General features: G+C 38.1%; 1 protein-coding gene and 1 pseudogene across 1 annotated transcript; one reads left to right on the top strand and one right to left on the bottom strand.

Annotated features, from left to right (window-relative positions):
• Nucleotides 1-2,412: 2,412 nt before the first annotated feature.
• On the top strand, nucleotides 2,413-6,586 carry LOC106335377 (DNA mismatch repair protein MSH2). Its single transcript, XM_013773889.1, has 11 exons — nucleotides 2,413-2,634; nucleotides 2,727-2,776; nucleotides 2,897-2,929; nucleotides 3,009-4,637; nucleotides 4,806-4,916; nucleotides 4,998-5,087; nucleotides 5,181-5,363; nucleotides 5,447-5,573; nucleotides 5,658-5,851; nucleotides 5,988-6,131; nucleotides 6,226-6,586. The coding sequence occupies exons 1-11, from the start codon at nucleotides 2,586-2,588 to the stop codon at nucleotides 6,427-6,429; spliced, it is 2,814 nt and encodes a 937-aa protein (XP_013629343.1). The 5' UTR covers nucleotides 2,413-2,585; the 3' UTR covers nucleotides 6,430-6,586.
• Nucleotides 6,587-6,614: 28 nt separating this feature from the next.
• On the bottom strand, nucleotides 6,615-10,419 carry LOC106335379 (annotated as a pseudogene).
• Between the last annotated feature and the right edge of the window lie 2,181 nt (nucleotides 10,420-12,600).

Below are 12,600 nucleotides of genomic sequence, written 5' to 3'. Positions count from 1 at the left end.
ATATTATATGTAGAATAGTGTATATGATATATATATATATATATATATATATATATTCTCTGTTGACCCAAAAAAAATATATGTATTCTCAAACAAATAAATTATATGATGCTTATTTTATTTATTTGAGTGTAATCCCGATCGTAGACTGACTCTGCATTTTAATCTTAAATTGACAGGTTTATACTTAATGTTCATTTCCTCCTGGCGATGCAACGTCATGATGATACCCTTTTATTTTATCAATTTTTAACCTTTATAATGCTTCAACCACACTCAAATAATATCCAAACTGCTTACTTTATTTTTGCTCCATGCTCCACCTCTAAATTTGGTGTATGATGTATACAAACGTACATCTTGTTTATGTATCATGTATGAAGTCATATCTTAATATGGTTTATGTAAAGTTTAAATTAGATCGAATGGATAATATCTTTAACATAATGAACCGTATATACAGCTAGAGACCTTGCTCAATAAAAAAAAAAGACGCTAGAATCTTGACACAACTACTATACATGCATATCCAAATTAGTTTGTGATGTTACCTACTCCTATAAGTTTTTTTTTCTATATACTAGGGTAAAGTACAGTTTAATGTGTTTTTAATAAACTAAAATATTCTAATAAACTAATATGTTACATAACAAAACTAAAAGCAGATAATTATGTGAAAACATCTACCAATTCATAGAATAAACATTCAAAATGACGGATGGTTTTACTTTTGGTTTGGATGATGGGTTTGATAATTATTAAACGTGTTCTAATTGGAACTTAGTGTTCTTAAAAGTTTGATGTCACACAATGTCGAAATGGGAAAAGACATAACAAACTATACATGTTTTGTCAATTTAATTGCACATTTATATATATCTATATACATTGTACATGTGTCAAAAATGTATAGGTAAATGATATATGTTGTACAACATATATATTACATGTACGTTTTGACACCTGTACATTATATATATATATATATTAAAAACGTACATGTAATATATATGTTGTAAACCACGTAGTGGTGGGCTAGTGGTACCCGCTAGAGTTAAGCGTCAAGCCGTTTGGCTGCGCGTCCCTGGGTTCAATTCGCCCTTAAACCCTACGTGGCCACGGAGTGCTTTACACCAATTAAAGGTATTAGCGCCGACTGGCTCCGGGTCAGGGGTGACTACGGGTTGCGGAAAGCTCATAAGAGCAACTACGGGTTGCGGAAAGCTCATAAAAGCAACTACGGGCTGCGGAACATCCCTGTTAAAATATATATATATATATATATATATATATATATATATATGTTGTATGCATATGCGTGTATGTGTGTTATATAACAAGGCTTGGTTGATATAAAGTTTGGTTGGCTGTACTCTATAAAGTTTTTGATATATCATCATTACAAGAAAATGGGGACACTCTATGATGTGATGATAATATCTTCTGTCAATAACATTTTCCCTAGTTTATAAAAGTAAACAACACAATAATATTTACTTTTAATCGGACATCCATTTCCTTGACTTTAACTATGTGAGTATTCAGATGCGAGAAAATAGTAATTAAAAAGTCAACATTCATAGGGTTTCAATATTAATTTCTTACGATCTAATTCACATTGTTTTACAAAAAAACTTACAATCATAAATTGGTAGACGTATATTTTTTTTTTTGTTTAACAATTGGTAGACGTATATGCACATTGATTTTTGGAAGTGATAAAATACAGAAAAATTGGATTGTCTTGTACAAACTTACTTTCCCTTACAAATTGGATTGTTTTGTACAAACTTATTAAGCTTTCATCCTCTTCCAAAAATATATTTTGTGTTTTAGAAAATATAATAACATCCATGAAGATCTAATATGATAAAAGATGAAAAATAAAGAATGCAACTTGTGAAGATAAATAGGGAATCAACAAAACAAAAATAAATAAAGAAAAAAGAGGAATATACCCTGACTATATGGAACCATAAATGACATAAAGATAAGTTCATACGACTTCTGTGGCTCATCAAAGGCCATCATCGTCCTCTATATCGCCAATAATAGTGCTTTCTAGTACAAACTTTCCACTTCCCTTTGTCCAAAGTTCTCCAACTTATCAACTATGTGTATCACATAAATTCAATTATCTAGATAATGATATGTGAATATCTATCATTATCCAAACAGTTCTGTCGCTAATCATGTTTCTGAAAAGAAATGAAACATTTTCCTCTTCTTCTCGACTCAAAAGTCCTCTTTTTTTTTTCTTTTTTTTTGATCAACGCGACTCAAAAGTCCTCAAAATTGTGGATTTCGGTAATAAATAAAGTAATGAAACACAGAGATATTTATTTAGCCCAGTAGGCCCAATACGAGTATATGGGCTTTATCTTTAATGGACCAACACGCGTATCGCAAAGAACGTCGATCAACGCGCCGCCGGGAAAAAGTTGCCGCCCATCATTTTCCCGCCAAACCCGACACCATAACCTGCCCTCGAAAAGTTGTCTCTTTCTATTCCAGTTGCCAGGAGAAAACAATATTTGCTCCTTTAAGTCTCAGAGCATAGCCAAAGGATCTTGCTTTATCCACCGATGGAAGGTAACTTCGAGGAGACGAACAAGCTTCCGGAGCTTAAATTAGGTGAAATCTAAAACCCTAATTTCGTTTTTCCTTCCCTCGAGTTTCAATTTGGGTTTGTGGGTTTCACGAAAGTTTCTACCTTTAACATTCAGATGCTAAGCAAGCTCAAGGGTTTCTCTCTTTCTTCAAAACCCTACCAAATGTAAGTCTCCTTCTATCTCTAGGGGAAACATATAGATATGCCTTTAAGATTAGGGATTGAAGCAAGTGTATTCACTGGAACTATGCTTATGTGGGGTTTTGATTGGTGTTTTCCTTACAGGACTCGAGAGCTGTTAGGTTCTTTGATCGCAAGGTGAGTTCCTGAATCTATCACTTTTGTTACTTCTCTCACTAGTCTAGAGTCTAGACTTTGATTAAATGCATTTTTGCAGGATTATTACACAGCTCATGGGGAGAACTCAGTTTTCATTGCTCAGACTTATTACCATACAACCACTGCTCTACGCCAGATTGGGAGTGGAGCAAACGCTCTTTCGAGCGTCAGCATTAGTAAGAACATGTTTGAAACCATCGTCAGGGATCTTCTCCTGGAGAGGAACGACCATACCGTGGAGCTTTACGAAGGAAGCGGGTCGAATTGGAGGCTTGTGAAAGCAGGCTCTCCTGGAAACATTGGTAGCTTCGAAGATGTTTTGTTTGCAAACAACGAGATGCAGGACACGCCGGTTGTTGTCTCCTTGTTTCTGAGTTTTCAGGAGAGCAGATGCGTTGTAGGGATGGCTTACGTTGATCTCACAAGGAGGGTTCTTGGACTAGCTGAGTTTCTTGATGATAGCCGTTTCACTAACCTGGAGTCTTCTCTCGTTGCTATAGGCGCGAAAGAATGCATCTTTCCAGCTGAGTCTGGCAAATCCAATGAATGCAAGAGTTTGTATGAGTCTCTTGAGAGGTGTGGTGTGATGACAACAGAGAGAAGTCGTCAGGAGTTTAAAGGAAGAGATTTAGAGTCAGATCTAAAGAGGTTGGTGAAGGGGAACATTGAGCCTGTTAGAGATTTAATCTCTGGGTTTGAGCTTGCCACCCCTGCTCTTGGTGCATTACTCTCCTTCTCTGAACTTCTCTCGGACGAGGGTAACTATGGGAACTTCACAATACGCAGATACGACATCAGCGGATTCATGAGACTCGACTCTGCAGCTATGAGGGCGCTGAATGTGATGGAGAGCAAAACTGACGCAAACAAGAATTTCAGTTTGTTTGGTCTTATGAACAGAACATGCACCGCAGGGATGGGGAAGAGACTGCTTCACATGTGGCTCAAGCAGCCTCTCGTGGATTTGAATGAGATTACGATGAGGCTAGATATAGTTCAGTGCTTCGTTGAAGAAGCTGGGTTAAGACAAGATCTTAGACAGCATCTGAAGCGCATCTCAGATGTTGAGAGGCTTGTCCGGAGTCTCGAGAGAAGACGAGGCGGTTTACAGCACATTATCAAACTCTATCAGTCAACTATAAGGCTTCCCTTCATCAAAACATCACTGAAACAGTACACCGGAGAGTTCTCATCACTCATCAGCAAAAGATACATCAAAAGGCTTGAGGCCTTATCAGACGCAGATCACCTCGGCAAGTTCATTGATCTGGTAGAGTACTCTGTAGACCTTGACCAGCTAGAGAACGGAGAGTACATGATCTCCTCAAGCTACGATGCCACGTTATCATCTCTCAAAGATCAGAAAGAGTTGCTGGAGCAGCAGATACACGAACTGCACAAAAAGACAGCTATAGAACTCGATCTTCCGGTGGACAAGGCCTTGAAACTCGACAAAGCAGCGCAGTATGGGCATGTGTTCAGGATCACGAAGAAGGAAGAGCCTAAGATCAGGAAGAAGCTGACGACGCAGTTCTTGGTGCTGGAGACTCGCAAAGACGGAGTGAAGTTTACGAACACAAAGCTTAAGAAACTTGGGGACCAGTACCAAAGTGTTGTGGAGGATTATAAGAGCTGTCAAAAGGAGCTCGTTGATCGTGTTGTTCAGACTGTTGCCAGCTTCTCCGAGGTATGGTATTTATCAATGTTTAGGCGGGCGCCTATACTGATTTTTTGAAGACTGATTTTTTTTTTTTTTTATAAATTGTTCTATAAAAATCATTTTGTTTAGGTTCGATTTGCAGCCTAGACCAATTTTTAGAACACTGGGATTTATAATGTATATTATATGGTTTAGGTGTTTGAGGAGCTAGCAGGGATGCTCTCTGAGATGGATGTTTTGCTAAGCTTTGCTGATTTGGCTGCAAGTTGCCCTACACCATACTGTAGACCAGAAGTCACCTCTTCGGTTAGTACAACTTCAAGTTGATTTTGATTGTTTTTGTTACGAAAATTTAATGGGTTTTCTTCTTTGTTTTATACATTGCAGGATGTTGGAGACATTGTGCTAGAAGGAAGCAGACATCCATGCGTAGAAGCTCAAGATTGGGTGAACTTTATACCAAATGATTGTAGACTTGTAAGTATTGTAATATGATGATGAGATAGATAGCCTTTGTTTTTCCTTTGTGTCCCTATTTTGACTTTGAAGCAATTCTTTTGTCAAAATCAGATGAGAGGGGAGAGTTGGTTTCAAATAATAACGGGACCTAACATGGGAGGGAAGTCCACTTTCATTCGCCAAGTTGGTGTGACTGTTCTGATGGCTCAAGTTGGTTCCTTTGTTCCTTGTGATAAAGCTTCAGTTTCCATCAGAGACTGTATCTTTGCCCGTGTAGGAGCAGGCGATTGTCAAGTGAGTTTAACACAAACTCTTTGCTTCTTTGTTATTGAAACTGCTGAGTTGTGTTAAACCTCTTTTTCACTTTCATGTTTTAGCTGCGTGGAGTGTCTACTTTCATGCAAGAAATGCTTGAAACTGCTTCGATTTTAAAAGGAGCTACTGATAAATCACTGATAATAATCGATGAATTGGGCCGTGGAACATCAACCTATGATGGTTTTGGTTAGTTTCTCTTCTTTTATTTTGGATTTTGAGTTGATTTTGCTGTATTATGTTGTTAACGTTGTCTTGGTGACACTATGCCAGGTCTAGCATGGGCTATATGTGAGCATCTGGTTCAAGTGAAGAAAGCCCCTACTCTGTTTGCTACTCACTTCCATGAACTTACTGCCTTGGCTCAAGCGAACTCTGAAGTTGCAGGTAATACCGTTGGTGTTGCAAACTTCCATGTTAGCGCGCACATTGACACAGAAAGCCGCAAACTCACCATGCTTTACAAGGTTTGTCTTAATCAAACAGAATCATCTGCTTCTTCCGAAAAAGAAGATTCATATTCGCTGAATCTTAGAATTTCTCTCTTGCATCCTTAGTAAAAGTGTCTCTTTCTTGTTGTGATGTCTATGTTTGTCTGGTTAGGTTGAACCAGGGGCATGTGACCAGAGCTTTGGGATCCATGTGGCTGAGTTTGCCAACTTCCCAGAAAGCGTAGTTGCGCTCGCAAGGGAGAAAGCTGCCGAACTAGAAGATTTCTCTCCACCTTCCATAGTTATCAACAATGAGGTCTGGATCCGTTTGTCCCATCCTTCAGTTTAAAACGTCTCAACTGAGAGTTTATGACAAAAGATTAAAAAGTTCTTGTGGTGATGTGTTGCAGGAGAGTGGGAAGAGAAAGAGCAGAGAAGATGATGCAGAGGAAGTATCAAGAGGGGCAGCACGAGCTCACAAGTTTCTGAAAGAATTCGCAGAGATGCCACTTGATAAAATGGAGCTAAAAGATTCACTTAAACGCCTACATGAGCTGAAAGAAGAGCTAGAGAAAGATGACGTGGGCTGCCACTGGCTCAAGCAGTTCCTCTGAAACAGCCTTTGCAATTCATTTCAGTTCCATTTTTGTAAATTCTCTCTCTCTAGCTCTCGGCTCTTGTAGGACTTGTACTAGTTCTTTTTGGATTAGGCGGATGAAGACAAAAACAACACTTCATTTTGTTGATCTTTTTATGGAAAGCTTTCAGACAAAAAACAGCACTTCATTTCGAACAGAATTGAGCTTATCTAAGATCAGTCCTGCAATGAATAATATTAGGAATTAGGAAGATGTTTATCTAGCATTTTTTGAGGCATCGAGAACAATAGCCACATAAGAATCATCTTCCTAACAGCTCGTTAAATCTCGTGCTCATCATCATCGTCGTTACTATCCGCCAGAGTCTCACGATCAGCAGAGAGGATTCCTGATACCTGGTTCAGCTCTAATACAATCGACTTCCTCATCTTCTCAAAACAAGAAGCAGACTTGGCAACCAGCTCATTGTACATCTTCTCCCTCGCAACACAATCAGTCCGTGACTTCCTGAGACGTTTAACTTCAGACTTTAAGACCTTAGCCTCCTTCATGCGCTTTTTCTCCAAACGCATCGCTCGAACCTTCGCCCTCTCTTCTTCCAGCTCTCTGCGCAGCAAGGCCATCTCCTCAAGCTCCTTTTTCTGCTCTTCAAGGTCAGCCCTAGCAGTCCTGAGCGCATTCTCATACTCAGCTACCATCGCGTTCACACTCGCTATTGACTACAATTCAAGAAAACAAAAAAAATAAAAAAATATATATATATAAGATCTTTTCACACCATAAGCACAAAGATCTGCAGTTTGAAGTAACATACCCTAGCAACACTGAGAGCATACTCATTGTACAAATTGGTCTCATCAGGAGGGGAGAGATCTCTGGACGGATCAGGTTCAAGACGGAACAAACGGAACAGTTCCCCACAAGCTTCTTTGTCATCGAGAAGCGAACCATCACCGGAGTAGCTGAAATTAAACGCGAACTCAGACGGAGCTGCCTCATCCACCACGACAGCCTCCGCATCCACGGCCCCCTGAGTCACAACCGCCTCTCTCCTAGGCTCCGCTCTTTTCTCTAGCCTACTTGCTTCCCACTCTGATAGTAACTTGGAGTAGGAGGTAGCAAGTGAAGGCCAGAACTTCATTTGGATATTCATTACATCAAGAACGGTTCGCAGGCAGGCTCTTGAAGGAGGAGCTGTAGCTATAGGCAAGTCGTTCTCCGCATTTTCTCCCATAAGCACCTTTTATAAGATTAAAACGGAATCATCAATAAACGTTTTCTCTTTCATAACCATATATGAAAATAGAGATTTAAACCTTGATCACTGCTGTAGCAGAAGAAGACATGGAGCGAAGATTGTAGCTGCAAATGATGAAACATCTTTAAAGCTTCCCATTGAAAGCAAGAAACTATTCATAAACTGCAAAAAACACGCACCCGCCCTCGAGAATAACTAGCATTTTCCCGCCGCAGAGATCACCCAACATCTGTGTCATTCGAGAATAACCAGCCGGAGTCACCTGAAAGTAAAGAGTAAATTTTTTTGCCTAACCAATAGAATGAACACAACATCCTCTGACGAGGTGCACAAACTCATTTTAGAAAAAAAATTGGCCATGTGAGCTCTAGAATATAAAGCTTACTTTACAGCATCCTAGTGGGTCTCCTTTAGCTGCATCAAACCCCGCTGATACGATTACAAAATCAGGAGAGAATGCAGAAGCTGCAAGGGAAGGGTTCCAGTAAGAGTTATACTGGATAAAGAATGAATGCACATTCAGAATATCGCTTTCACTTCCAGAGCATATTAGTCATAAACTAAGCCACAGCCTTAGTACCTATTGGAAGAACTACATGCTGAAAGGCATATATATAGTCTCTATCACCAACTCCACTACAACTCCATGGAACATTCACACAATAACCTTCAGCGCCATATGTACCAACCTGCACCACACAAACACAATATACCACCACATGATTACAAACACAACAAAAAGCTAGTACATATGAGTATAATTGCGGACCACTAAGTCTACTGATGCACAATAGAAAAAGCACAGGTACCTCATTAGCAGCTCCAGTACCCGGATAGAACTTTCCTCCTTCATGTCTGTGCAAGGAAATGTACATTACCTATATAGAAAAGGTCAGTTCACAAGAATAAGTTACTGCATCCGACACTCAAACAATCAATGAGACATGCAGCTTACAGATTTGTTTTTTTCGAATATCTCTTGAGTTCCATTTCCATGATGGACATCCTACAACAATGGAAAAGATATTGACATTCACCTAAACACTTGATGCACGGAACAAGAATAAAGAAGGTTGAAGTTCTAAAGTGACATTACCCAGTCCACAATGAGCACCTTCCTTGCCCCTGCTGCTTGTGCTACTAATGCAGCAACAGCTGCATTATTGTGAAGGCAAAACCCCATAGCATCTTTGATGCCAGCGTGATGACCTGGAGGTCTAACCTGATTCAATCAAAAAAATATTTAAACCGGATATGAATTAAAGCCGATGTGTAGTTGCATCTTTAAATTTTAAAATTATGGTGAGTTTTTGACATACCAAAGCGAAACCATTTTTGACACGGCCAGAGAAGATTTCTTTAGCTAGATCAGCGCACAAACCTGCTGCAAGTCTAGCAGCACGTGCTGAATACTCATTAGCATATGTGTCAGAGGTGAAGTAGCTGCCAGACAAGGGGAAAAAAGATGAGCAGCGAGAGCCAAAACTAGATAAGTTACAGGTGAATTACAAAACCTATGTTGAAGCTGGCTTGTAGTACCAACAGCATCAACATGCTCTGAAGTGTGTACCTCAAAAATTGAAAAAAAATATAAACCGGTTAATGAAACAAACTAATCGCAGTTAGAGATGTCTCCAAGACTATTAAGTATGCAGCTCACCATCTGGAGTTCTTGTTTAGTGATTTCCCTTGCATGAATAGGAAAGCTTCTTCCAGGAAAAACGCCTGCAAATTTTCAAAATGTGATGAATACAAAAAATTACATACAGCAAAATAGAACATATACATATGGTCATTACAGTACCAGCTGTGGCGAGACTGGCAGCTATAGCTCGAAGACGGTCAGGTCTCTCAACATGTGGAAGTTCCTTCACTTCGAACTTATTAAGCATGCCATCAACACATGTTAAGAGATACTAGATTTCTCAGCAAACTATTAAAAACAACAGAAACATACTTCAGAGTGTAGCAACATTCTCTCGTCGAAACCAACAGCTGTTGAGCTGGTTGAAGGCGAGCTACCTAAGGATCAGAACAAAAGAGAATTGAGTATGCTTATAGTTAACTCAAAGTTCCAAAAGAAGGGAGCTCATACCTCCACGTTTCTCTTCAACTTGGGTGAGACCATTATCTTTGCAAAACAGAGATGCAAAACATCCATGACTCAGGATGACTCCTTGTGCTCACCACACATCTGCATAAAAGGAATCAACTTTACTGATCCAATAGCGAATCCACATCAGTATTTAAACATTAAAACGTACATAACAGTGGACCATATCACCAGGGTTTGGCATAGTGCAATTGACGCAAAACCACTTCACAGACTCAACAGGCTTTGTCTGCTGCATAGGCTCCCAATCACTATCTTCTTGAAACGTCATTTCTCTTGAAACCTTAGCTCTTTTCTGCATAACAATAACTAAGTGAAGAAGAACCCAGAAACCAATTAAACGCATTGAGAGTAAAGTTTTGAACTTTAGCTTACGGATGAAACACTAGATACAGAATTCACGTCTCCATTGCTAAACTCATCGAGGAGGATAATTCCGTCACCACTGTCTCCATGTTTCCTCTTTGAAACCTCACAGGAACTCTCGAGAGATTCTACAACCATATTCAAGTAAAGGAAAACCCCAATTGAGAATCTGGACTTTCCTGCTGCCTTCTTCTCTATCTATCGGAAATTTGGAACCGAAATTTTTTAGCGACGGAGCAAAACTTCTTCCGGCGAAACTTTCCTTCCACGGTTGCGCAAACAGAGAGACGACTACGACGACGTTTAGACTTTAAAGTGTTAAAAATTATTTGGGCTGAGTACGTGTGACACAACAAGAATATAAGCCCATTAAGCAGAATATAAGCCCAACAAGAATATAAGCCCAACAAGAATACCAAAAGATTCAAAACCATAAACGTTATCTTCCACCTACGGTAGGAATTCTGTAAATTAAAACTTTATAAATCAATAAACACTATAAATTAAAAGAAAATTCATCGGTCCCGAATTGAACAGTTTCAAAATATAAAACAAATTGATACAATAATAAGATAATAATTTTTTTAAAGTCTTATATAAATATACGATCTATTAAAATCATAAATTAATAATCTATCTATATATACATTTTATATAAATACAAATTAAACATTATATGTTAATTTTCTATTCACAATAAAAATACCTATATATTTTAAAATTTGAATATATTTTGATTATTTTATTAAAATTATACCGTAAACATATGAAAAATAAAAATATACACCATATAATATAATAAAACAGTATAGAAGTCAATTTTCTAAAATTTAATTAATGTATATACGGTAAAATTAAATATTTTCATATTTTATAAATAAAATTATTTTAAAATAGAATTAAAAAAAATCTAAAAAGGAAACTTTTTAAAAATTGGTAACTCTTCAAATTAATAAAATATCATAGTTCCAACATTATTAATTTATAGAATTTTTACTGTATTAGAATGTTTTTTTAGATATGATAAAAATTTGACCATAAAAATATACTATAAAAAGTAGGTTTTTTGAAACATTATTAAACCTGCTGAATATGAAATTTTGTAATTTTAAAGTTTAATATATGTTGTGCAGGGATGTAGCCTTGTCATTTCATAATTAAGGTTTGGTTTGGAGATTTCACACCAGCGCTATGTTATATATAAGTATGAATTAAAACGCTTTTCAGTGGATCAATATATAACAGACATGAGTTTTACTCATGATAGAGTTTCATGGATATTTATTCAACAACTTGGGTTTTGATAATCATTGGATAAAACTGATGATGAAATGCATTTCCTCAGTCCAGTATAGAGTGTTACTAAATGGGCAACCAAAAGGAAATATTATTCCGCAGCGGGGGCTTCGTCAGAGGTACTAAATGTGTACGGAAGCGTTGGTAGCGAATATTAAAAAGGCAGAGAGGGAGAAACATCTGACGGGTATAAAAGTTGCAAGGGCTTGTCCCCCGATATCCCATTTACTCTTTGCAGATGATAGCATTTTCTTCTGTAAAGTTAAAAGAGAGGAATGTCAGACTATTCTTAGGATTCTTAAGGAATATGAAGTGGCATCAGGTCAATACATAAATTTTGAGAAATCATCGATCCAATTTGGACATAAGATTGATGAAGACTTAAGACAAGAAATGCGGGATATTATGGGAATACAGAACCTAGGTGGCATGGGATCATATTTAGGAATACCTGAGAGTTTGGGAGGTTCAAAGGTACAAGTATTTAGTTTTGTTCAAGAGAGATTGAATAATAGAGTCAATGGCTGGACTTTCAAATTTTTCACTAAAGGGGGTAAAGAGGTGATTATAAAATCGGTGGTAACAGCTCTGCCAAACCATATAATGAGTTGTTTCCGGATTCCGAAAACAGTTATGAAAAAACTGACGAGTGCAGTAGCACAGTTTTGGTGGAGTTCGGGGGGGGAGCACTAGAGGAATGCATTGGAAATCATGGGATAAACTCTGTGCACCTAAGGATGAAGGAGGGTTGGGTTTTAAAGACCTCACAGACTTCAACACGGCTATGCTTGGGAAACAATTATGGAGATTAATTGAGAAATCAAACACTTTATTTGCCTTTACCCGGATCTTACAGTGGATTCTCTTATTGATGAAACATCAAGAACATGGAATTCACAGGTTATTAGGACGTTGGTGGACCCGCAAGATGTGCAAATTATTGAGAGTATACCTTTAAGCCGAATTCAGACAGCAGATCGGGATGGATGGCATTTCACGAAAAATGGGAGATACGCGGTTAAAACTGGTTATGAGGTGGAGCGAGTGTATCCAGATAGAGAGAGGACACTGCCAGAGTATGGTCTTTCAGTTTCGTTGTTGAAAGCACACTGCTGGAAAGTGCAATGCTCACCTAAGTTAAAACATTTTCTTT

Source organism: Brassica oleracea, chromosome C3, assembly GCF_000695525.1.
Source record: "Brassica oleracea var. oleracea cultivar TO1000 chromosome C3, BOL, whole genome shotgun sequence".
Taxonomy (NCBI): domain Eukaryota; kingdom Viridiplantae; phylum Streptophyta; class Magnoliopsida; order Brassicales; family Brassicaceae; genus Brassica; species Brassica oleracea.
This window is presented reverse-complemented; position numbering and strand designations above follow the sequence as displayed.

Coding starts and splice junctions, on each gene's coding strand:
- LOC106335377 (XM_013773889.1), top strand. CDS start 2,586: ATGGAAGGTAACTTCGAGGAGACGAACAAGCTTCCGGAGCTTAAATTA. Junction 2,930..3,008: donor TTAGGTTCTTTGATCGCAAG/GTGAGTTCCTGA, acceptor GCATTTTTGCAG/GATTATTACACAGCTCATGG. Junction 5,364..5,446: donor TAGGAGCAGGCGATTGTCAA/GTGAGTTTAACA, acceptor TTCATGTTTTAG/CTGCGTGGAGTGTCTACTTT.